This window comes from Hyperolius riggenbachi, chromosome 3 (assembly GCF_040937935.1).
Source record: "Hyperolius riggenbachi isolate aHypRig1 chromosome 3, aHypRig1.pri, whole genome shotgun sequence".
Taxonomy (NCBI): Eukaryota; Metazoa; Chordata; class Amphibia; order Anura; family Hyperoliidae; genus Hyperolius; species Hyperolius riggenbachi.
Genome location: NC_090648.1, coordinates 192,627,109 through 192,655,020, shown reverse-complemented (window position 1 = coordinate 192,655,020; position 27,912 = coordinate 192,627,109). Strand labels below are relative to the sequence as shown.

At 43.8% G+C, this 27,912-nt stretch overlaps 1 protein-coding gene across 1 annotated transcript in view; it reads right to left on the bottom strand.

Annotated features, from left to right (window-relative positions):
• Positions 1 to 27,912, bottom strand: part of UNC13C (unc-13 homolog C) — a 784,159-nt gene that overhangs the window by 274,997 nt on the left and 481,250 nt on the right. The window contains exon 19 of the mRNA XM_068275480.1: positions 12,197 to 12,330. Within this exon, the coding sequence (XP_068131581.1) occupies positions 12,197 to 12,330 (134 nt within the window). The remainder of the gene's footprint in view (positions 1 to 12,196; positions 12,331 to 27,912) is intronic.

The window sequence follows — 27,912 nt, the reverse complement described above, 5'->3', positions numbered from 1 at the left end:
TGCATACCTGTTCAGTGCACCTACCTACGTGTGTCAATTCCCCTTTGTGGTTGTTACCTTGCTGCAGTGAAGGGGCTTGCGTATCACAATGAAGCAATGACCGCCGGCTATATGAGTGTCTTGGGGGGGGGGGGGGCACCCAAGATAATAAGGTCGTTGCTTCATTGTGGACAGACCAAATTCGATCAGCTGGACAGTCACTGTTCTGTCATTGAGCTACCTCAGCCCGGCGACCATATGGGCTTGAAAACCGCTATCGCCTGCACTCTGGCTATGGTGCGCACCAGTCCAGCATGGCCGTCACTACACAAACAGCTGTTTGCGGTACTTTACACGGTGAGTTTGGTCTGTCAGTGTGAAGCAGTACACTAATTACACTACCTGATTGATGTATACACAAGCAAGATGTTTTGAAGCACTTTAGGCCTGTAATTTAGCAATAAAATGGGATTTCTGCCTTTAAAGAGGAGCTGTTAGGTATAGGGTCTCAGAGAAAATAAACACATATATCAGTAGCTAAAGATTGGCTGTACTTACATTACATATGCATTTCACTGTCCACGTTTGGATTTCACAGAATTTGTATATAGTATATGCAGAGAATGATGCTCCTGACAGCTCATGGCAGGTTCCATGTTTGTGAAGCCAAATGTGTCGTCATGTCCTGCCTGCTTCTGATCACAGAACAGCTCATACTGAATAACACTAGTTTGCAGTGAATATTAATGAGCCATGTGGCTAGGAACAATAGCGGACTCCTGCAGTGTACGCTGCCCCGAGATTTATCTGTGCTGTGGCTGGACTGAGTTTTAGAAGCTGCTGAAACTTGATCCCGTCTTCTCCTTAGCAGCCGAGGGGAGGGCCCCAGAATGCTTTGCAGTATGTTATGCGGCTTGCGTCCTGCTTAGCTCTAAGCATTGCTGATAAGCATACATCAAAGGTAAGAGAGATCTTTATCTTCAGTAATGTCTTTTTGGCTTCCTTCTAAACTGTTTAACACAGGAGACTAGAGGTTTAAATTAGCTTCTGCAGCCTGACAGTTACTCTTTAAAACGCTGCTGTGCGTAAAATCCTGATTTTCCCCGGGACTTTTGGCATGTATCCCACTCCGCTATGCCCCCCTTTAGGTGTTAGACCCCTTGAAACATCTTTTCCATCACTTTTATGGCCAGCATAAATGTTTCTAGTTTTCAAAGTTCGCCTAACCATTGAAGTCTATTGCGGTTCGCGAAAGTTCACACGAACCAAACTTTTGCGGAAGTTCGCGTTCGAGGTTCGCGAACCTAAAATCGGAGGTTCGAGCCATCTCTAATGGGCACCTTTAGGTGCGGCTATTAAAACCCATAGGCGGCAGAAAGTGGCTGTGCACGTGTACGTCTGCACCACCTCTTGAAGGACCCGTGGGTGTATCTTGATCATCTATCTTGCAAAACATATCATTTTAAAATATCCATATTGCAGGAAGTGGTTAATAATCCTTTTCCTGCATTTTGCAATAGTTGAAGTTCTATCCCGACTTATGCTAAGAGACAGCTAGTGCATGTCTTACTTTTCAAGAAAAAAGGCCCTTTTCTGCTAATTACGATGTGGAATATCTTATTCTGCTAAATTGTCTATTCATCTCCTTTTATCTGTTACTTTGTGCAGGTTGTACCTGCTGCATAAAAGTATACACAGTATACCAAAGTATAGGAGGCAATGATTCATCCTTGGATGGCTTATATAGTTATTCAATTTTCTTTATCAATGTGAGCTCAGCAGAATGTAACACACATAATACCAACCTGAGGGAAACTTAGCAATTTAATTTTGTGCATCATCTTCAATAATACAGCATCTGGTATACTTCCCTGTCTGAGCCCATGCTATCCACTGCATCTTCCTTATCATTATTATAGCCTTATTTTTCAAATGACCAGGAAATATATATTCGACAATAAATATAGGAAGAGATACATTATAGTAATAGCTAAAAGAAAATGTTTGAAGCATAAAGGATAATGATACCTATTTGTTAAACTACTTTGTGCCTTGCAGCAGGTTTCAGTACAATCTGAATCCTACTCAAGGGGATGGAATGGTTGTATTCTATATGTTTAAGCAGCGTGCAATAACCCTTCCGGGTATAATCTTTAGATTGTAATGTACCAACATAAACAAACTGCTGCACAATTAAAGGAAACAGCCAAACCAATTCTAGGCAGTTGGTGTTGTGCATATTAAAGCGGACCAGAACTCAGAACTTCCCCTCTGCTCAAAAGATACGCAAGAGCATAATAACCTTTAAAGAAAAACATTTCTCTGTTCCAGCTAATACAAATTCTGTTTCTACTCCCTGCTTTCATGGAAGCAGGCATATTGTTAACATCCTGTGCTTTCAAATGAGCTTATCTGTCTTATCTGCCATGGCAGTCAGGTAATACGGGGAGAGATCAAATTGCAACTTGTGATTAGGCACAAATGAGGGGGAATTAGACAGGCTAAACTCTTTATATACATACAGGATGCATTCTCTATGTTTTCCTTCTGTCCTGTGCAAGAGCTCAGGTCCACTTTAAAGGGAACCTGCACTGGTAGAAACACTGTGGCTGCCATGGCTAATCCTCTTTAGTATGCTACTACTTCTGGATTCAGTCAATCAATCCTGAGTTTCTGACTTGTATCTGGCTTTATTTGTGGCGCACCTGTTCAAAGTCTGTGAGGCAATGTCAGTTTTTGTATAATTTCTTCTGTTAACCTCTTGACGACCAGCTAACGCCGATTGGCGTAAACTGGTCGTCTGCGGCCTTTCCATGTCCGTTCACGGAGGCTGTCTCCGTGAACAGCCGGAGAGCCGCCGATCGCGGCTCGCCGGCAAAATGTAAACACGCGGGGAAGAAATCCCCGCTGTTTACATCATACGGCGCTGCTGCGCAGCAGCGCCGTAAGGCAGATCGGCGATCCCCGGCCTCTTATTGGCCGGGGATCGCCGTCATTTGATAGGCTGAAGCCTATCCTACAATGCGCAGGACGGATATCCGTCCTGCGCAGCTCAGGGAGGGAGGGAGAGGGAGGGGGACAGAGCGCCGAAAACGCTGTGGAGGGGGGCTTTGAAGAGCCCCCCCGCAAAGCGCAGAGAGCCGGCGGCGATCAGACCCCCCCAGCAGGACATCCCCCTAGTGGGGAAAAAAGGGGGTAAGTCTGATCGCCCTGGCTCTATCCTGATCTGTGCTGCGGGCTGGAGAGCCTACGCAGCACAGATCAGACCGAAATCCACTGGTCGGCAAGGGGTTAAATATAAATATAACAATTAGAATCAATATGGCTACCTGCTAGACTCTTAAGCTACGTACACACATGTGATAACCACTGGCTTAAACGGCTGATAATGGCTGTTTTAGCTGATGATTGCTTGGGAGGGGGCCGACATGATTCCTCCTTCCCTCTCCATGGGCCCCCTTCCTGTGTCCCCTTGCAGAGCAGGCGCAGCAGTGCATTTTTCTAAATCTCTCACTTGTCCATGTGACACGTCCATGCTTTTTGGCAGCCGGATCCTCTCTACTTCTTGTTTCCCTGCATGATGCATATGGAAACAGGAAGTAGAGAAAAGCCGGTTGCCAAGAAGCATGGTCCAGTCACAGAGACAGGTGAGGGATTCACAAAAACTCATAACTGCGCCAGCTCTGCATGGGGACACAGGAAGGGGGCTCATGAGAAGGGATGGTGGAATGTTGTTGGCCTCCCTCCCCACTTCTTCTGGGTGGGTACCACCCCTCTCAAGCCCTGCAAGAGGGGGGGGGAGGCAGCAAGAATAAATTTGGCTTCAGGGAGCAAATAGTGTAGAACCGCAATAGCAGCATAGTGTAGAGCCGCAATAGCAGCATAGGGGCGATATACAGGCTGGGAACGTGAACAATCACTCGCGTTCCCATGCCTGTCGGCCGGTGACGGCGAAACCGGAAGTCGTCGCCGGCGGGTCCAGAGGCATCGGAGCGGAGCTGGGAGGGCACCGATCGGCTGCAGGGGGCTGAGGGAAGCCCCAGGTGAGTTCATCTAATTTTTTTTATGCCTTTAGGTTCACTTTAAGATAAGCTCTGCACATCCAGGTCATCATCACGTACACATTGCATCAGGTACACAATCAGCCCGTATGTGGCACCCTAGGACTTTTTTAAGTGTATAATAATATAATTAAGCTGACGGGAAATGTGGGTACAGGGTAAAGCCGAAAAACATCTCGCCCAGGCGGCGGTAATTACTAATCCCCCTCCTGGTTACCGTGGACAGCGGGGAAATACATAATTCGGCTTCCAGCTATTGCTGTTGGACGAATTAGGTTGTTTTTACACTAATTTGGGCTCAGTTTTTTGACAGCACCCAAATTACTGTTTGAGCGCCGTTTTAGCTGTAATTCCTATCAAGGCCTATGGCGGCACCAGTTGTGCCGAAATCTCCAGGGACTCCGACATTGTTCTAACTTGCTTCACTTCCTAGATCTTTTGTAAGCGCATAATTAGGTACCCAAGAGTGTGATCTTTTCCATGCCTCTCTCACTTTATGCAAGATAGCTGAGCTGAGATTAATTTGCAGTCACTATTTGAGAAAATGAGCCAAAGTAACAACAGGGTGTCATTTATAATAAATGGAAGAAAGACTTTAGAATAGTATCACAGCTGAACACAAACACTGTGATAGCGTTGCAATCACGCAGTAATGATTACCTGAGTTTGCAAACAGACATGATTACTGAATGCTGCTTCAGGAAGCACAAGAGCTTCCAGCAGGGAGACAAAGCTAGTCACATATTCCCCACGTTCAGCACTCATTAGGATGAAGAATGACAGTGCCAGCAAATCTGACATCCTTCTTTTATCTTTTCTTTTTCACCACCTCACCTTAAAGTTGGAATGATTTCAGGGTATTTTGAATAGCTGAATTACGAACAATCGTAGTACCAGTTTACAGCTGTTTCTGATTGCTCAGCCATGCTAGCCTGTGATTTACCATTTAATTAATGAACACAGTAGAAATGTTGATATTAATGTTGCAGCTATTGCACAGCATGTATTCTGAAGTTATATTTCCAAATGTATCTGTATTCCAAGCTTTCCCATTAAACATATGAGAATTTTGCATCGCTCCTCATAAGAGATGCATGCACAAAACTCTGTCTGCTAGGCTGCCCGAGGCTTTTCCGCAGGCAGTACTGAGTTATTTAAATAGGTCATGCTGAATGTATAACTTACAAAATAAGCTAATTGTTCTATCCACTAATCAGGAAGGTACTTTGCAGGATTTTGTTGCAGTAGAAAAAAATTAGTTTGTCTGAAATCTCACATCAAAATACAGATGTGGATTTTATTCTCTAAAATAGTGAGAAAGGTTGTTCTTAAAGTGTACCTGAAGTCTTGGTTCAGACATAAATCTGTACAGATCTGGTCCAGTCCATTGTCCTGTCAGTTTTGCACCAGTTTTACCTGACTGGACAGGAAATGTACACCTTTTATGTGTGAATACAGCCATAGAAAGCTGATACAAAACTGTCAGGACTGATAGGACTGGACTGGACTGGAAATGTACACCTTTTATGTGTGAACACAGCCATTGAGACACATACAAACAAAGCTGATGCCAACTGTCAAAAACTGACACGACAGGACACAACACCTTTTCATTTGTAAACCAAGCCTGAATCTTTCAAAGTAAAGCACTTTGGTAAAGCACTTTCTAAAACTTATTTTTCTTATATATCTATATTTCAGCTCCTTATCATTCCACTGCAATGCACTGTAAAAATAGCCCAGCTGAACAACTAACAATATATACTTCATTGTGTAGCAATAAAACAAATAAATGTTTTATTCCACAGTCAAATAAAATGGGCTGACACCATGTATATTTTATAACCATATGCCCCTTATGCCTGTTTTTTTTTAATATATTAAAATTCTACCATATCTTTAATTTGTCATTTGTGTTTCCCTTAAGGCTAAATTCACAATATGTGTGTTGCATAACGCCCACGCTGTAATACAGACATATTGCAATGTGCACTCTGCACTTTACAATTTCCACGTTATTTTTCATAGCATATACAGTAGAATTGCTATGGTAACATGCTTGTTATTGCACACAATATCCAAAAGAAAGCATTTTAGAAAGTGAGTTTGAAAACCATGGTATAAGACCATGTTATTCAAGCACACAGTTCTAAAGTGCACATAGAGATGTGAACATGCCCATAATATTGTATAGGCAGTTTGTTCACATGCAGCAAGGCACATACTGTAAAGGCACCCTCAGAGTTCTCCCTGTTCCTTTTGTTTTCACAGGCTGCGAATGGACACGCTTCTCCAAGATTCTACTGTATTTATCATGTTCTCAAGCTATTTTTAAAGGGGTACTGTGATGGACCAGTGAGGAATTGATATTAAAGACCTTTCAATCAAAAGCGATGTGTTTTCAACACACAAATGCTCTCAACATTAGCGCCCCCCATGCCTAACACTAACTGATATCCCCTGACTGTGCCTAATCCTAAAACTCCCCTTGAGGTACCTAGCACTGCAGAATTCCCCCTGGCACTGCCTAACCCTACAATCACCTGGTGGTCCCTAACTTTAACCCCTACTGGCGCCTTTATCCCCCTGCCACTTAACTCTATACGCTGATAGTAGAAGCCACAATTAGCAGTTATTAACCGTAATTTGGGTGCCCGCTATTTATAGCTCCATGTTACATAGCTGGTGTCCTCGGAACCCGCTATTTTATTGGTGCCCAAATTACAGTTTATAATCACCAATAGTGGCACGAAACATTGCCGCCCTGTGCCCTTTTTACCTGTTTTGCCTACTAGAGAATTGCATTGTGTAACACTGTAGCCTGTGAAAACAGGATCGCAATTGTAATTGTAATTTTTTTTTTCATTAAAATTTTTATTTGTGATTTTTTGGAGTGGGGAGGTAAACAGATCATTTTAAATATAATTGATTGTGTATATTAAAAAAAAAAATGTATGTAGATGTAGTTTTACTATTTGGCCACAAGATGGCCACAGTCATTTTTTTGTTTTTCATACTGTAAGCAAGAACTCTTGCTTACAGGAACTGAAGGGATGATGTGAAACTTAGAAAAACCACGGCTTTTCAGATAAGCCATCGGTTTTTCATACGGAGACATAGATCAATGAATGGAAACTGTGTTCCGATTCATTGATCTCCGGGGCAGCAGAAGGCAGCAGAAGCGCGGTGGGGCCAGCGGCAGGTAATGCAGCCTATCTGGATGAGTATATCCGTCCAGATAGGCTGAAGTGGTTAAATCATTTAGTCAATATTTGTCCATTGAAAACACTTATCTCAACCATATTTACATTCTTAAATTTATCAGTAGTGTCAGCATCTTTACTACTGGCGAGGTGTATCACTGGGGGATGTCGTTTTCACATCTGTGTAGTGAGCAGTATCGTCAGCTGACCTCTCAGAGTGCTCTGGGACAGAAAGCTGCATGACACCAAGCCTAGGTTAAACATTACAGCAATATATAAAAAATAAGAAGAGTTTCTGAGGCTGAAAGCAGGAAAAATAACGTAAAAATGTGTATTCTGAATAATATTTTACATTTGCCTATGAGTCTTTGCAAGTGTTCTTCATGTTGAATAGGTATTACATGTACACGAGTTTACCTCATTGTGGAACTTGAGACTGCAGATAGATTTTGACTTGAGGTAACATGTCAGCATGGGCACTCCTATGTATGGTTGAATGGAATATGGATCTTTCTGCACAGGATAAAAAATCTGAAGGTACTCATTCCACCTAGTGTTATTAAAAGAAAAGTGCTACAAAGTCCTCACTTCTGGCCACAAGCCCAGACACGCAGTCTTTAAGTGAACGTGCCAGTGGCTGTAAGTGGGGGTTACAATAACAAACTTTGAAGGAAACTACAGTGCTGAAGCCTATGATGATCAGCCAGGGAAAGCATCAAGTTTAGGGCATTGCAGGACTTGTCATAGAGGAGGAAGGAACTAGAAAGGTCTTATCTAATAAAACACACACACACACACGCACGCACGCACGCACGCACGCACACACACACACACACACACACACCTAGTTCTGAACTTTTTATATTGTAAGAATGTTGTTGAAATTACAGTACAGTTAAGGTTGTTGATGTTTGCTAACCTGTTATTTATTACTGTTATTTATTAACACATTGGAAATTAGCTTTGTTAAAACTGAGTGGACCACAAGATATCTGCCCAGCCATTTGTGTGGAATATGAGTGGAAGAAACTGTGGAGGGTGATCAACACCCTAAAAAAGAAGAAACAATGAGAGCCCAAATGATGCAGTATGTCACAAGTTCAATGGCAAATGTAAAAAAGGTTGTAATCCTAGATTATCTGGTGTCTTTCTATTACAGATGGTCTTTTATGAAGAAAACTTGAAATAAGAACCTAGTAATTAGACATGATGTCTGTTACCCTCCCATGATTCAATCTTCTGTCACCACTTCTCTCTTCTATCATGTATGCAGCATGCACTCTCTTCTATCACTGCACAACATTCAATTACCTAAAGATGCATGTATGCACAATATTTCATGCTCAATTACCAATAGAAAATGTTGGATAAACCCATAAGCCCGAGTTCAATTGTTTGCTTCCATCAGAGAATGTATTTCTGTTTTGCACCCTCCCAAAAATATTTTACAACTTGTCAGCTATTAACAACTACAGTATTTCTATCTAGAGGGTATGTAAGGCCTTAGTGATTACAGAGGCTAAGGTCCTCTTCACAAGGTCAGAATAGAGAAATGGTAAGAGATAACCAGACCAAAAACACAAATAGAAACATTTAATTTTAAATTAAATTGAACCCAGAAGCTAGCATTAAAGAGCAGTGAGGCTAATATGATCCACAATGTGCCAGAGGGTTCTTAAAGATCAGTTCACCAAGTCAGTAGTGCACATGCTGAATAGAATTTTTCCAATTACACAGAAAGTTTTTGCGGGGGGAGTGTGTGAAAAATGTAGATGGCCCCCAATGAACATGGGCAATTGTTCACATCCTTTCCTTTGCCAACCCCTTGTGACCCTCACAGCCTGAAGGCCCATCTTGCAAGGTTTGTAAAACAAGTGTGGCCATCATAATCGTAGCCACAAAAATAACACTTGATCTGAAGCATGGGCCCCTTTATTAGAGGGAATGGCTTAGTAGTTGGGGCCCCCTTACAGCTCTGGGCCCCTCTGAAGTCACAGGAACTGCTCCCCTGTAGTTATGCCCCTTTAACATACTAAGTAAAAATTTAAAAATAGAAAACAGAATGATTACTTTTAGGCCCAAAATTTGTTTTGATTCCAGTTACAAGGAATCACTTGAAAAGTTATTCTCTTAAGACCTGATACTACCTAAGCCCAGCATTTTCATCATCGCAGGACGATGTATGTCCTGGCACTTTGCAGCACAGACAGGAGGCAAACAGCCTATCAGATAGCGACCAGAAATCTTTCAGAAGGAACTTGTGCAATTCTGCTATGTGCTTTAACCTCACAACTTTATTGGTTAGGTTTCCAAACTTTATTTTAGCAGCTTATGGTTCCTGATGTACTGTTACTGCAAACAACACGCAGTGGAGCTGCAACATGTGTGGGCTTGTGGAGATTAAAGGAATACTGTAGGGGGGTTGGGGGAAAATGAGTTGAACTTACCCGGGGCTTCTAATGGTCCCCCACAGACATCCTGCGCCTCCACAGCCACTCACCGATGCTCTGGCTCCACCTCCGGTTCACTTCTGGAATTTCAGACTTTAAAGTCTGAAAATCACTGTTCCTGCATTGCCCTGTCCTCACTCCCGCTGATGCCACTAGGAGCGTACTGCGCAGGCACAGACCATTCTAGGCTTGTGCTATACACTCCTGGTGACGTCAGTGGGCAACGCAGGCGCAGTGGTTTTCATACTTTAAAGTCTGAAATTCCAGAAGTGAACCGGAGGAGGGGCTGGAGCATTGGTGAGTGACTGCGTGAGCACAGGATGTTTGCTGGGGACCATTAGAAGCCCCAGGTAAGGTCAACTCATTTTCCCCTGACCCCCGTACAGTATTCCTTTAAGCACGTAACTATAGTGTACTAATACAGCTATTAGTACCTCATTGTTCCATGCTCAATCTCCACAAGCTCGCACATGTTGCAGCTCCTGTGTGCGGTAACAGTATATTGGGAACCATAAGCAGCAAATGAAGCTCCTTAGGATGGTCAGAGAGGAGCGTAAACTGACGCTTCCTCCCCGCCCATAGTTGATGGTCGAATGTTAAGGCTGAGCAGAGTAGGGGCCACAGGGGGTGCTAGAGTGTGAGGATGGTGCTGTGACATTATATATCTCAGAACCACAAATAAAACAGAATTAAAAGTATGTTCAGCAACACCCAGTTCAGGGATATTTTAAGCTGTTAAAGAAATCTAAAATTATGAGAAACTTACTGATACAACGCTCGCTAAATTTCATAAGTAACAGCAATTACCTTCAACACAATAACTGTTATTAACTGTTATTTAGTTGCTTTTAACAGGTTTATACAAAAAAAAGTATTTTTCACGCTGGCAGGCAACACGGAACAGTGAATCCAAAAAAGTTATCTAAGGTTACTTGTTCCTTTCAAACACAAAGTATCATTTAGAAATAATATGTAATGCCTCGATATAATCAAAGTAATTAGTCAGAGCCAAAGATGAAAAGAGCATCCAACCTGCTTTGTTAGACTGAACTCTTATGTCAGCCCTGTGAGGGCAGCATGTGCTATGAGCCATACTAAAATCTAGCTGCACATTATAAATCAATAGCCACCATCAGAGCATCCTACCTTTTCCATTACAATATATGACACCATCAAATCAAATGGAGGAGCGAACTCATCTAGCTAATAGCCACAGTGACATTGGAGGGCATACAGAAATAAAGTCTGTAAAGTAACATCTACAAAAAATGTTTTTTTATTCTATCTGCTTTTCTGCATATAATTTGCACATGAGTCGGCATTATTTTAAGCAGACTGACCATCCTTAATAGTGACTTAGAGAATGCACACACACTAAACTTTTTTTTAACATCGGAAGTCCTATCCATTACAAAAATAAAGTTTCTGATCAGTACAAAATGGCATTGTGTGGGGATGACTAAAAGGCAAATACTGGCAATGTGCATAGTTTTACCACTTTTGCCATCCGCGGCAGTATATCTACCCCCCACAGGACATCAGTTCCCGCACAAGGGCATAAATATACGGTTCTTACCGCGATCGCCACTGTGCGCACTCCCGCACAGTTCCCATTCACCGATCTAAGTGTCCGTGTCAATGATCACCAGCATCAATGAGATGCCTGCAGTCATTGTAACTAATAAGATAACACATCCATGCATTACTGCCTGTCAGCGTACATTAGTACGCTAACAGGAAATAATGCGCAAGAACATCTTATGGCCAAATAGTAAAATTAAACCTACATATATTTTATTTAATATAAAAAAAAAATATTTACCATTAAAATTAGCCCATTACCTCCCCCACTCTCCCATAGTTACCCAGATAAAACAGTTGCATATTTAAAAAAATTACAATTCAAAAAACAAACAGTTACCTTAGGGACTGAACTTTTTAACTTTTTAATATGTATGTTTCTGAGGGTATATTACTGTTATTTTTTTAATTCTGGGCTTGTAATAATTAATGGATGGAAATTTGAAAACAGAAAAAACACACCTTTATTTCCAAATAAAATATTGTCGCCATACATTGTACTAGGAAAACATTGCAATTAACGGGACAAATGGGCAAATACAATTTGTAAGTTTTATCCACAGTAGGACCTTTTATTTTAAAACTATAATGGAAAAAATTCATTATTTCTTAATTTTGCCCATTTTTTTCTTATTATTCTCTTTAAAATGCATTTAGAATAAAATAATTTTTAGCAAAATGTACCACCCAAGGAAAACTTAATTGGTGGCGAAAAAAAACAAGGATCATTTTATTGTGCTAAGTAGCTATATAGTTATTGGCTAATGAATGAGAGGAGCACTGACAGGTGAAAATTGCTCTGGTACAGAGCAAAACCCGTTAGTAGACTAAAAGGAAATGCATATGGCAGCCTCCATATCCTTCTCACTTCAGATACCGTTTAATAAATGATGGTGAAATGTTTTAGTATTTTAGTACTCACTGGTTTAAAATGGGTGTATACAAGGTTTTTTCTTCATCGACTATTGTGACCATCAGAGTAATGAGGTTTGGCCAGAAATCCAAATTTTTGATTGTTGGTCCTGGTTCTTCCTTTGGAAGGTCTTGTTTCTTCACCTGTAAAATAATATAAAGTAACATAAAAATGTTAACAGTATATGCCACATTTAATTTCAAAAGTATATTGTGGCAGCAATATTATATGCAACATTATATTCATTGAAAGAAGTGTGTGTGTGTGTGTGTGTGTGTGTGTGTGTGTGTGTGTGTGTGTGTGTGTGTGTGTGTGTGCGCGTGTGTGCGTTTACCCATAGCAACAGGGTCACGACAGTTCATATTAGAGACAGCAGACTTGTGCAACAGTCAGGCTCCTGCCTGGTATATTAAGGAAAATAAAACAGTTGCCAGTAAACACAAACAGTCAGTAAAGCAAAACAAAACCTAGCTCAGCTGAGCGACTACCTGTCTCACTCCAGTCCCTGGCTAACTATACATAAACAGGATTTTTCAGAACATGCAAACAAGTGGCAACTCAGTGTCCATGCAGATTTGCATGCCTTTTCTCCCATGTGAGAGCTCTGTTCCCTCCAGAGTTCAGGAACCAAGTGAGCTACTTCCTGGTGGTCAGGCTGGCTGAACTTTATTCAGCAGCACCTGCACAGGTGTAATACCTGGACTGAGCCAGGTGGCCAGGGAACCTGTCCACACTCCGCTGGCCAGCTCCAGGACCCTTAATCGGCTTTTGGAAAAGCCAAATCAGCACACACAATTTTTATTTTACCTGAAGCTTTAGATGACAAGACACCTTAAAGTGGACCCAATTTAAAAATACAAGATTTCATAAATAAATAAAATCTATTTTCTAAATTATAATAATAAATAGCAGCCTTTTTTCAGCTGCATGATGACAAACATAAAATATTTTACATTTATTGGAGGAACTCCTCCCTTCCTTTCATATTGCCGGGACAGAATCCGGCAGACTGGTGGAGGTGGTGTCTGGCAAAGGAGGAATTGCTAATGGCTGCCACCTGCATAACCCTAGTTATGAAAAGAGAAGGGTAAAAAGTATGCATTGAAATGCTTATAGGCTTGAAGGACAGAGGCGCTCTACCTGGTTCATGACCTGATTTTGCACCCTCCAAATAATCGTTTGCCTGAAGAAGCGGGACTGTTACCCGTGAAACGCGTTATTTGGAAGGGCGACCATTCCCTCCTTCCTACCTTCCTCACCTTCCTGAACGATAACCCGGCCGGTCTGACGTTCACCCACCAACATCATCCCGCCACCATCGATTTTCTCGATCTAGTTTTATTTACTAACACCCATCACATCAAAACCAAGACACATTTCAAAAAAGTTGACTCTAACAATTACATTCATTTCAATAGCCATCATCACCGACCCTGGACAACCAATACTCCCTATAGTCAATACCGCAGAATCTTCCGCAATTGCACCGATTTCTCCGATTACCAATCCCAATCAGATATCCTTACCAAAAAGTTTGCAGAACGTGGCTACCCAAAAAAACTGATCAAAGACGCCAAATGGAAGGCCACCATCACCAATACCAACAATACTGTTTCGTCCTCGACCCCCAGTCCTTTCCCCAGATTTATCACTGGATTCAGTAAACACCACAAACAGATCAGATCCCTAATACAAAACAGATGGGAGATTCTGACACAGGATCCTCACCTCAAACCTACCATACCTGAAACTCCCTTACTCACATTCAGAAGGGCCCCCAACCTCAAAAGTCTCCTGGCCCCTAGTAAACTACGCCTACCTATCCCTAATCCCACTGAAACCACCCCCATCTCAAACCCTGGGTCATTTCCCTGTGGGAAATCCAGATGTACTGCCTGTCGCTTCATAAACACCACTGATTCCTTTTCATCCAATACCACCCAAATTCAGTATATTATCAAACAATACATTACTTGTTCAACCAGAAATGTCATTTATTTGATCTCTTGTTCATGCAATCTGCAATATGTGGGGCGAACCACTCAACTTGTCCGAAACAGAATAGGACAACATAAGCGCAATATATTGAAAAACTATCCACTTCACAGCATTTCCCGTCATTTCGGCTCCACCCACAACTGCAATCCACAAACACTCAAATTCACGCTTATTGAATCCATCCCACCGCACAATGCTTTTGAGGTCCTTAGGAATAAAGAAATGTTCTGGATACAAATTCTTAAAACACTAACGCCCGAAGGTCTAAACGAACAATTAGAGAAAGTATATTGAATCATCTTTTTTTAATATATTTTAAATGGTCCTCTCTTTTATTCGAACCCATTATATTTGTCTTACACTTGTTTTGTTTTGATCATTTACTTATTTTATCATTTTTAATGTATTTTCGTCAAGTTTTATGCTTCATACAAATTTTTGCAACTATGCATAGATTTGTATCCATACTCCTATTATTACAGCAGTTTTCTGTTTTTCACCCTGTACCATTAACCCTAGCTGGAATGAACCTCTCCAGTATATTTTGGATCCAACATTCGGCATAGTGTGGCATGAACAAATTTTTTTATGCATTTTCTTTACATGTACTTTTTATGTATTCCAAGTGCAACTTTTATTTAACCTTACTACATTTCCTTTCTCCAGCCTCCGACCCTATAACAAACACCACATCTATTGTTTTTACTTAAGATTTAGGCCACCTCCAATCCTATGCGCTTTTCACCATCCACTACCAACCCATACAAGGTACACTATGGGAGTAAGCATGTTGTTACTTATGCATATCCCAGTCCCTTTGCCTATATCCCTCTCTTTCTCCCCCCCCCCCTTCCCTTCCCATCCAGCATCATACACATAGGTTTGCATCCTATTCCCACATTGATCACAGTACTGCACCGCCCTACTACCATATGTCATTAGCATGCGACCTCTGTCGCTCCCACTTCCCATCCCCCATTCTGGGTGATTCCAGTCACTTATAAATTTAAGACAGAGCACCCCACACCTCACAGAGGCACTCTACCTGGTTCATGACCTGATTTTGGTAAGTTGAGCATTTGCTCACCTTTAAACACTGCTGTTTCTTATTATGCCTTTTTGTTTTATCATAATATACTGCTGCACTCACTCCTTCAAAAATGAAACCTTTCTCTGCTTCTCATAACTCTAGTAAGTTGAACATTTGCTCATCTTGAAAGACTGCTTTTTTTTTTTTTTTTTTTATGCCTTTTTTGCCTTATCATAATATACTGCTGCACTCACTCCTTTAAAAACTAAACCTTCCTCTGTTTCTCCCTGTTTGAAATTCATTTTTTTACTGTCTTATCATTTTACTAAGAGTGACTCATACTCTGCCTTTATATTATGGATATGTGCACTGTCACTTTATACATGCTATTTGCACACGTTCTCAGTCTATTTTGTATGCATATCTTGCTGTTAAAATGCATATTGCACATTTTATTGCTGTAGACTTGTGGTGCACCTTTGGGTGCCTGGTATTTGCGTTCCTCTGGCAATCCCCCTTTTTTTTTTTTCTTTTGTTTCCCTTCCCCAGCACCCTCCAAATAATCGTTTGCCTGAAGAAGCGGGACTGTTACCCGTGAAACGCGTTGCACTTTTGGAGTTACTAATAAATGTTACTTTAGACTGTAAGTAACCTGTCCATTGTCCGGCCATTTTTTTCAGAAGGGAGGTGAGTCCACCCACTTCCCCCTTTTTAACAATTTTAACTAATTTTATTCTGCTTGGCGCCTCTGTTATCATATTTCAATATTATCTAGTCCACCCTTGGTGGAGGGGTGTATCCCCATTTTCTCCTATCTACAGAGAGCGACTTTTTAACCTGAGCGGGGTCAGGTTACAATTCTCCCCGCCGGCCTTTCCAGTGGTTGCCTTTGTGGCGACCCACCCTTGTGAGTATAATCATCTCATTTATTCACAACAGATCTCTCCATATTAACATACTGCACCATATTGGGCTCTCGGTTTCTCCCCCATTTTCAGGCTTTTGGAAAAGCCAAATCAGCACACACAATTTTTATTTTACCTGAAGCTTTAGATGACAAGACACCTTAAAGTGGACCCAATTTAAAAATACAAAATTTCATAAATAAATAAAATCTATTTTCTAAATTATAATAATAAATAGCAGCCTTTTTTCAGCTGCATGATGACAAATATAAAATATTTTACATTTATTGGAGGAACTCCTCCCTTCCTTTCATATTGCCGGGACAGAATCCGGCAGACTGGTGGAGGTGGTGTCTGGCAAAGGAGGAATTGCTAATGGCTGCCACCTGCATAACCCTAGTTATGAAAAGAGAAGGGTAAAAAGTATGCATTGAAATGCTTATAGGCTTGAAGGAGTGTTTATTTATCTTTGTATGTGTCAGAGTGGTGCAACTAAATATTTTGAATTAAAACAATGTTTGGTTTGGGTCCGCTTTAAGTGAGGTGCTTTGTACACACCATCTATCACTCTTCCTACCAGACCACATGACACTCTGTATAATATATGTGTGTGCGTTAGTGTTGGGCGAACATCTAGATGTTCGGGTTCGGGCCGAACAGGCCGAACATGGCCGCGATGTTCGGGTGTTCGACCCGAACTCCGAACATAATGGAAGTCAATGGGGACCCGAACTTTTGTGCTTTGTAAAGCCTCCTTACATGCTACATACCCCAAATTTACAGGGTATGTGCACCTTGGGAGTGGGTACAAGAGGAAAAAAAAATTAGCAAAAAGAGGTTATAGTTTTTGAGAAAATCGATTTTAAAGTTTCAAAGGGAAAACTGTCTTTTAAATGCGGGAAATGTCTGTTTTCTTTGCACAGGTAACATGCTTTTTGTCGGCATGCAGTCATAAATGTAATACATATAAGAGGTTCCAGGAAAAGGGACCGGTAACGCTAACCCAGCAGCAGCACACGTGATGGAACAGGAGGAGGGTGGCGCAGGAGGAGAAGGCCACGCTTTGTGAGACACAACAACCCAGGCCTTGCATGAGGACAAGAAGCGTGCGGATAGCATGCTTTGTACCGCCATGCAGTCATAAATGTAATAAAGATAAGTGGTTCAATAAACAGGGACCACGCGGCAACGCTAACCCAGCAGCAGCAGACGTGATGGAACAGGAGGAGGCGCAGGAGGAGAAGGCCACGCTTTGTGAGACACAACAACCCAGGCCTTGCATGAGGACAAGAAGCGTGCGGATAGCATGCTTTGTACCGCCATGCAGTCATAAATGTAATAAAGATAAGTGGTTCAATAAACAGGGACCGGCAACGCTAACCCAGCAGCAGCAGCAGCACACGTGATGGAACAGGAGCAGGGGCAGGAGGAGAAGGCCATGCTTTTTGAGACACAACAACCCAGGCCTTGCATGAGGACAAAAAGCGTGCGGATATAGCAGCAATGCTTTTTGCCGCCATGCAGTCATAAATGTAACACAGATGAGAGGTTCAATAAACAGGGACCGGAAACGCTACACCATCCCAGATGTTCATTGGTCATGTTACTTGGTTGGGGTCCTGGAGTGTTGCGTAGTCGTTTCCAATCCAGGATTGATTCATTTTAATTTGAGTCAGACGGTCTGCATTTTCTGTGGAGAGGCGGATACGCCGATCTGTGACGATGCCTCCGGCAGCACTGAAACAGCGTTCCGACATAACGCTGGCTGCCGGGCAAGCCAGCACCTCTATTGCGTACATTGCCAGTTCGTGCCAGGTGTCTAGCTTCGATACCCAATAGTTGAAGGGTGCAGATGGATTGTTCGACACAGCTACGTCATCTGACATGTAGTCCTTGACCATTTTCTCCAGGCGATCGGTGTTGGAGGTGGATCTGCACGCTTCCTGTTCAGTGGGCTGCTGCTGCATGGGTGTCAGAAAATTTTCCCACTCCAAGGACACTGCCGATACCATTTCCTTTTGGGCACTAGCTGCGGCTTGCGTTGTTTGCTGCCCTCCTGGTCGTCCTGGGTTTGCGGAAGTCAGTCTGTCGGCGTACAACTGGCTAGAGGAGGGGGAGGATGTCAATCTCCTCTCTAAAGTCTCCACAAGGGCCTGCTGGTATTCTTCCATTTTGACCTGTCTGACCCTTTCTTCAAGCAGTTTTGGAACATTGTGTTTGTACCGTGGATCCAGAAGGGTATAAACCCAGTAATTGGTGTTGTCCAGAATGCGCACAATGCGTGGGTCACGTTCAATGCAGTCTAGCATGAATTGAGCCATGTGTGCCAGAGTCCTACCAGAATCCTCATCATCCTCTTGTGAGCGTTGTGATAGTTGTTGTGATGCATCATAGTCGTCACCTTCCTCCTGGTCTGCTTCTGCTGACCATTCGCGCTGAATTGTGGAAGTCCAACGTGCACCGCTCTGGCCCTCGTCAGTGGTGGCATGAAATTCCTGCTCCAACTCCAGCTGTTCCTCCTCCTCTTCTTCGTCATAGCTGCTGGGGCCAGCGTTCCCTGAGGCGGATGGCCTGATGTTGGTACCATCACGCTGATCGTTTTCTCCTTCAGATTCCCCCAGTTGCATCATGACAGCTGTTTCCTTGATTTTCAACATTGACCTCTTCAGTAAACACAGCAGTGGTATGGTAATGCTGACTGAAGAGTTGTCACTGCTCACAAGCAACGTGGATTGCTCAAAATTTTGGAGGACTTGGCAGAGGTCCAACATGTTGGCCCAATCGGATCCACAGAAGCTTGGCAGCTGTCCGGATGCGCCTCGGTACTGCGCCGTCATGTACTGGACCACTGCACTCTTCTGCTCACAAAAGCGTGCTAGCATGTGCAGCGTAGAATTCCAGCGCGTAGGGACATCACACAGCAAGCGATGGTGGGGGAGATTGAAGCGCTCCTGCATCTTGGCGAGTGCCCCCGAAGCAGTACTGGAATTTCTACAATGTTTGGCCACTCGACGCACCTTCAACAGAAGATCGGCCACGCCTGGGTATGTCCTCAGAAACCGCTGGACTACTAGGTTCATCACGTGCGCCAGGCAAGGGATGTGTGTCAGCTTAGCCAACCTTAAAGCGCGAATGAGATTACTCCCATTATCACACACAACCATGCCCGGTTTCAAGTCCAGCGGTGCCAGCCACAAATCCGTCTGTTCCTTTATTCCCTTCCAAATTTCCTCCCCTGTGTGCTGCTTATCCCCAAGGCAGATCAGCTTCAGCAACGCTTGCTGACGCATGCCAACAGCTGTGCTGCACTGCTTCCACGATCCTACTGCTGCTGGGTTAGCGTTTCCGGATGAGGTACAGCTTTGAGATGCGTTGGAGGAGAAGGAGTCAGAGAGGTAGGTGCTGCTGTTGTTATCCAGTGGGAGGGACGGCGGTGCAGCTGTTTGCGGCGTGGGCAACACCCGCGCCGTAGAAGGTGAGGAATCGCTGCCAGGCTCCACAAGGTTCACCCAGTGCGCGGTAAGGGAGATGTATCGACCCTGTCCGAATGCACTCGTCCAAGTGTCAGTGGTGAGGTGAACCTTGCAGGCAACGGCATTCTTCAAGCTTCGGGTTATTTTGCTGACCACGTGCTCATGCAACTCAGGCACTGCAGAGCGCGCAAAGTGGTAGCGGCTGGGAACCACGTAACGTGGGATGGCCACTGACATCAAGCCCTTGAAGCTGTTTGTCTCCACCACTCGATATGGCAGCATTTCGCAGGCCAGAAGCTTGGCTATGCTGGCTGTTACTGCCACGGCCCGGGGGTCATTTGCTGGCAATTTCCTCTTGCGCTCAAACATCTCCGACACAGACAACTGAACTGTAGCGCTGCACACGGAAGGGCTGTTGGTTGTTGTGTTTGATGAACACTGGGAGACCTCAAGAGCACTACTCCGGAAAGTGACAGTGTCAGCGTCGTCTGATGTTTGTGAATGTTGTGAACCACGCAATGGCTGGGCTACTGCTGCTGCTGAGGCGGGTCTGGTGGTGAGTCTGGTGAACCCAAGGGAGGCAGTGTTGCTGGTACCCTGTCCTGCCGCGTTTGCCCACAGAGTGGGATGTTTGGATAGCATGTGGCGGCTCATGCTGGTGGTGGAGAGGTTGTTAATACTTTTCCCCCTGCTCAGGCGGGTCTTGCACACCTTGCAAATCGCCATGGTAACATCCTCAGTGCAGTCTTCAAAGAAAGCCCAGACTTTGGAGCACCTGCCTCCTTGCTGGCGATTTCTGTTTGCTCCTCTTTTGCCTCTCACTTGAACTTCCACGCTTGTGGTGCCTGAAATTGCGCGCCGCCTACCTTGTGGCACAAGGCGAACTCGTGCAGCAGTGGGTTCTTCAACAGACTCATCTGTGCTGCTGCTACGACGGCGATGTTCTCGTTCACAAACAAAATCTGGGTCTCTGTCCACATTGTCCATACCCTCCTCTTCCATCTCCTCAAACTCGTCATATGTCATTGTGGGGGGCCGCCGCCGTGGAGTAGAGCTCCCCAGAACAACCTCTGCGCAGCTCACTCCAACGTCGTCTTCCAGATCTTGTCGCCCGACCTCCTGCAATTGCAACCCCTCCTGCCCAACTTGCTCTGGGATTTGGGTTTCCGAGTCCTCCTCGGACTCGCCTTGTATTTCAGTGCGCGGTGCATTTCCCACAGTTAATGGTTGTGAATCCGGGCACAACATTTCTGGCTGTTCCTCCATTGACCTTTGAAAGGTGGAAGTTTGTTGGGCTGGGAATAGCTCCTGCGAATACCCCATTGTGTCCTGAGGTAATTCATCGGACTGGTTATCTGGCAGTGGTGTGCGTGGTGTCGCTGCCGGTTGTGTCAGCTTTGTGCCCACTGGCTCCTTGTAACTGGCTGAGGACTCGGACCTCGTGCGTGATGTGCTGGTGCTGCTTAACCCACTGCTGGACGCTTGAGAGGTCATCCAAGTAATTATCTGGTCCTGTTCTTTTGGATCTGTGAGGGTTGTTGTCCTGGACAACATGGGCGGTATTGAGTGGGTTTTCTTGGGTGCTCCCCTGTGGCCTGTACGTGAACCGTCAGGGGAAACACCTCTTCCCTTGCCCCTTCCTCTTTCACCGGATTTCTTCCTCATTTCACTTATCCTTACAGTACACGCTGACTGGCAGCAGTACAGTGGCAGTACAGAAATGCTATACAGTACCACTATTCCCAGCAGCGACACAGAGCACAATGCTATACAGTGGCGGGTGAGCGGTGTACCACTATTCCCAGCAGCGACACAGAGCACAATGCTATACAGTGGCAGGTGAGCGGTGTACTACTGTTCCCAGGCCCAGCAGACACAGAGTGGAAGTAAACACAATGCTATATAGTCTGGCTGAGCGGTGTACACAGAGTGGCAGTACACACAATGCTATAAAGTCTGGCTGAGCGGTGTACACAGAGTGGCAGTACACACAATGCTATATAGTCTGGCTGAGCCGTGTACACAGAGTGTCAGTAAACAATGCTATATATAGCGTGGCTGAGCGAGGTACACAGTGGCAGTACACACAATGCTATATAGTCTGGCTAAGCCGTGTACACAGAGTGTCAGAAAACACAATGCTATATATAGCGTGGCTGAGCGAGGTGCACAGTGGCAGTACACACAATGCTATATAGTCAGGCTGAGCCGTGTACACAGAGTGTCAGTAAACAATGGTATATAGTCTGGCTGAGCGGTGTACACAGAGTGGCAGTACACACAATGCTATATAGTCTGGCTGAGCGGTGTATACAGAGTGGCAGTACACACAATGCTATATAGTCTGGCTGAGCGGTGTACACAGAGTGGCAGTACACACAATGCTATATAGTCTGGCTGAGCGGTGTACACAGAGTGGCAGTACACACAATGCTATATAGTCTGGCTGAGCGGTGTACACAGAGTGGCAGTACACACAATGCTATATAGTCTGGCTGAGCGGTGTACACAGAGTGGCAGTACACACAATGATATATAGTCTGGCTGAGCCGTGTACACAGAGTGGCAGTACACACAATGCTATATAGTCAGGCTGAGCCGTGTACACAGAGTGTCAGTAAACAATGGTATATAGTCTGGCTGAGCGGTGAACACAGAGTGGCAGTAAACACAATGCTATATATAGCGTGGCTGAGCAAGGTGCACAGTGGCAGTACACACAATGCTATATAGTCAGGCTAAGCCGTGTACACAGAGTGTCAGAAAACACAATGCTATATATAGCGTGGCTGAGCGAGGTGCACAGTGGCAGTACACACAATGCTATATTAGTCAGGCTAAGCCGTGTACACAGAGTGTCAGAAAACACAATGCTATATATAGCGTGGCTGAGCGAGGTACACAGTGGCAGTAAACAATGCTATATATAGTGTGGCTGAGCGAGCGGTGTACTACTGTTCCCAGCAGCGACACACAATGACTGGGGGGGACCCTGGCTAGCGTGGCTGGAGAGCGAACTACCCTGCCTGCCTACCCAAAGCTAAACCCACAGAGAAATGGTGGAGATATGACGTGGTTTGGGTATTTATTTACCCGAACCACGTGACCGTTCGGCCAATCAGAGCATGTTCGGGCCCGAACCACGTGACCCGTTCGGCCAATCACAGCGCTAGCCGAACGTTCGGGGAACGTTCGGCCATGCGCTCTTAGTTCGGCCATGTGGCCGAACGGTTTGGCCGAGCACCGTCAGGTGTTCGGCCGAACTCGAACATCACCCGAACAGGGTGATGTTCTGCAGAACCCGAACAGTGGCGAACACTGTTCGCCCAACACTAGTGTGCGTGTTTTCATCTATCACATTAATGAATTTCTATGGTGACATAAACAACATGGTTTAGTTTGAGGTTCTTTCAGACAAAGTTTATTGTCATCTGTAATTATTAAAGTCTGGGTATAATTGCCATCTGTAATTATTAACGTCCGGGTAGTTATTGTGATTATTGTCTTATACATTTATGAGTATGGACCTGCCACAGGAAACATAGATTCCTTTCTCTTAAACCAACACAAAATAGACCACATAAGGATGTACAAAATGTTTAACCGTTCATGTTTGATCAATTTTTATGTACAAAATGTACTAAAAAAACTTAAGCAGCAAATAAAAAAATAGTCCATACACACACACATACATATTAAATGGTTCACAATTTTTCAAAGCACGCAAGAAGACATAACTGATGCAGTGCATATATTTGAAGCCCATGTGGTCATATCAGTACATAGTTGGGTTACTAAAGGACTAATGAATTAACCAGGTGTTGCAACCCTCTACCACCTGACAACATATAAAAAATACAGTCAACGTTTGAATGTAGTTAATCTTTTTCAGTTGCACTATTTGTTCAGCAACCATTATATTGCTTGCATAAATAAGGGTAACATTTGCATGCTCTGTTTATGGATTTTATTGGCAGTTCAGGAATCAAGCCTGCCCCATAATGTGTTCTTTCAAATTTGAAGGGTTGTATAAAAATATGGAAAGACATGCGCTTGCTTTGGCAAAGAAAAAAAAAATGGAGTTGTCTTTCTCAATATTGCTATGGGGGAAATAATGGTGGCACCTGATATAGGAGAAGCATTGCATTGCACTTGCTGTATAGAAAAAAAGGGACATTTCAAATAGGGAAGATAATATGGCTGCTCTTGATATGGGGATGTTACAGCAATGTTTGTTATATAGGGGGTCATTATGTTTGAACCTATTATAACAGGAACACAATAGTGGAACTTGTTATAATGGGATGCAACTAAAATATACAATGGCTGTATTAGCCATGAAGAGCTTGATGGAAGCAGATATACATTTCAGTTTGCATTAGTTTAACATACAAAATGAAGGAAGTCACTCTGCAAAACCCTACTATCGGCTTTATTAAATAACCATGTCTGTTTTTACATCATGTTAGAAGTATCATTATTCCCTAGCATGCTGAATAATCTTCTCACCTGTTACTGTAACACCATTCCCCTAGTAATATAGATATTTAATAAATGCTTCTTGTGAATTGATTTGTAAGACGATGCTTGCAAACAATATAGCAACACCAATAAAACAGACTGTGGCAGTGAAACATCACGACTGACAGCTTGCCTTGGTTTCCACTAACCAAGGCCTGACAGGGAGACAAGATTATTCTAGCACCACACTGATCAGCTTTGTGAGACTGACACCGCTTTCATTACTAGGCTGTGCATGTTAAATAGCAACCAAGATTTATTTTTAGTCATAGTATTCCTCCTGCAAGGTTGTTCCAACTACTTAGATACATTTAATTGTGTGTAGCTTGCCATTTACTAAGCAACAGCTTTCTTTGGAGGTCAGTCTAAAGCAGGGGTCTCAAACTCAATTTACCTGGGGGGCCGCAGGAGGCTAAGTCAGGATGAGGCTGGGCCGCATAAGGAATTTCACAATAGCGGCGCATCGCCGCCTCTGCCCGACCCTCTCACTCTTCCTTCACAGAGAGGGGCGGGGAGAGGCGGCGATCCGTGCGGCGATTGACGTCAGGAGGGGCAGAGCTGAAGCTGAAAGCTCTGCCTCTTCCAGGAAATGCCGGTGGATTGCCCCCCGGGCGATTTGGGGGCTCTTCAGCCCTTGTTTAGCGTCGGGGATGCGGCGGATTACTTGGGAGCACTGAAGCGAACTATAAGGAAGCTTTTGCTGGCAAGGGTCACAAAATATTGTATCGAGGGGCGCAAATGGCCCGCGGGCCGCGAGTTTGAAACCCCTGGTCTAAAGGGATCCTACTTGGAAGCAGGAAATTTGGGAAGTTTTCCCAAATAGGGGCCCATTGTAATTATTAGCAAAGAGGGAAGATGTGGACACCGGCAGTGGTTTTTTGTGTTCATTTTTATTACCGCCGGTGGGGACAGTTAAGGTTAGGCATTAGGGAGGAAGTGTTAAAGTTATGGGGGGAGTCTGCATCGGTGGGGAAAGTTAAAGTTAGGCGTGGGGAGGACGGGTTAAATTTAGACGTGGGGGAGGGGGTTGCAGCTACGGGGACAATGAAGGTTAGACATGGAGTAAAAAGGGTTAGGGTTAGGTGTGGGGGGTTGCAAGGGCGGGGACAGTTCAGGTTAGGCATGGGGTAGCAAGCGTTAAGGGTAGCATAGTCATATTAGCTACAAATGTTTGGCTTGCATGATGTTCAGAATACTAGCAATGCACTCACTACCTAGATAAGCATTGCATTTTAGTAGGAGGGTTTTTTCAGTCTCTTTTAGTCCCCTATACTTTTCTTGTAGTTTTGGGTCACCCTAAGCTGCTTGAGTATTCCGATACCTAAATAAGGAAAGTTGTGCTATTATGGAACTGGCCGTTATGGAACTGGCATAAGCACCAGTGAAATGTCTATGCACTGCCTGCACAATGCAATATCCGTTATAATGAGGTTGATTCACAAAAGTTCACCAGCATACCATTTACTGAACTCTAAGATCAACGTAGTTCAGAAAGTGCTGATAAGACTTGCTGAAACTCCTGTAACACTTAGCTGATGGTGATACCATCCAGTTTGGCAGAGAAGTTCTCTGCATACAGAAATGACATATGGCAGAAGTCTGATATGTTTGCCATAGGCAAAATGAAATCTGCTGTATCAATGCTTGATTAAGTCACATTTGAACTGGGATTCAGTCCTGTTTGAAGGAAAATACAAAAAACAGTGGATGAAGCAGTTTAAGGCTCCCTGCACACTGCATGCGATTCCGATTCCGCTTTTTACCGGTAATCGGTTTTCACATCCGATTCCGATTTTTAATCTTTACTGCATGCTGCATTTTTTGATCCGTTTTTCTGTTGAATGTATTCAGGGAAAATCGGAATTGAAAATCGGAATCGGAAAACGGATTTGCAGTGTGCAGAGAGCCTCAGTATTGCTCTGCTAGTTAAAGCAGTCAGTTTTAAACAATATTGAAACCATTTATTAAGTAATTCAATAGATTAATAGAACCATTATAGATACAGAACATTATCTACATCAGACTTCCATCTTACATATAAAACTGATTTTTTTTTTACCACAATTTATACACACACACACACACACACACACTGACACACACACACACACACACTGACACACACACACACTGACACACACACACACTGGCACACACACACACACACACTGACACACACACACACTGACACACACACACACACTGGCACACACACACACACACACACACACACACACACACACACACACACACACACACACACACTGGCACACACTGGCACACACACACACACTGGCACACACACACTGGCACACACACACACACACACACACACACACACACTGACACACACACACACTGACACACACACACACACTGGCACACACACACACACACTGACACACACACACACTGACACACACACACACACTGGCACACACACACACACACACACACACACACACACACACACACACACACACACACACACACACACACACACTGGCACACACTGGCACACACTCACACACTGGCACACACACACTGGCACACACACACACACACACACACACACACACACACACACACACACACACACACACACACACACCCATAAACCCATCTTTATTATTCTCACATTTTTAAAACTATCTGTGCAATGTTATGCCAATTTATTGAATATGCCCTATTGGATTTTATCTTTATTCAATACACATTTGCAGCTTAGGTCACACGGACTGATCATTTCAGATCATTAAGGGCATCTTTTCCAAGAGTGAAGATACAGTGGGATGCAAAAGTTTGGGCAACCTTGTTAATTGTCATGTTTTTCCTGTATAAATCGTTGGTTGTTACGATAAAAAATGTCAGTTAAATATATCATATAGTAGACACACACAGTTATATTTGAGAAGTGAAATGAAGCGTATTGGATTTACAGAAAGTGTGCAATAATTGTTTAAACAAAATGAGGCAGGTGCATACATTTGGGCACCACAAAAAATAAATGAAATCAAAATTTAGTAGATGCTCATTTTCCAGAAATTACAGCCTCTAAACACTCCCTGTAGGTTACAATGAGAGTCTGGATTCTAGGTGAAGGTATTTTGGACCATTCCTCATTACAAAACATTTCTAGTTCATTCAGGTTTTAATGGCTTCCAAGCATGGACAGCTCTCTTTAACTCCCACCACAGATTTTCGATTATATTCAGGTCTGGGGACTGAGATGGCCATTCCAGAATGTTGTACTTGTTCCTCTGCATGAATGCCATAGTGGATTTTGAGCAGTGTTTAGGGTCGTTGTCTTGTTGAAAGATCCAGCCCTGGCACAGCTTCAGCTTTGTCACTGATTCCTGGACATTGATCTCCAGAATCTGCTGATACTGAGTGGAATCCATGCGTCCCTCAACTTTCACAAGATTCCCAGTCCCTGCACTGGCCACACAGCCGCACAGCATGATGGAAACACCACCATATTTTACTGTAGGTAGCAGGTGTTTTTCTTGAAATGCTGTGTTTTTTTTTCCTCCATGCGTAACGCCCCTTGTTATGCCCAAAAAACTCAATTTTAGCTTCAGCAGTCCACAGCACCTTATTCCAAAATGAAGCTGGCTTGTCCAAATGTGCTTTAGCATACCTCATGCAGCTCTGTTTGTGCTGTGGGAGGAGAAAAGGCTTCCTCTGGATCACTCTCACACACAAAATCTCCTTGTGTAAAGTCCACCGAATGGTTGAACAATGCACAGTGACTCCATCTGCAGCACGAAGATGTTGTAGGTCTTTGGTGCTGGTCTG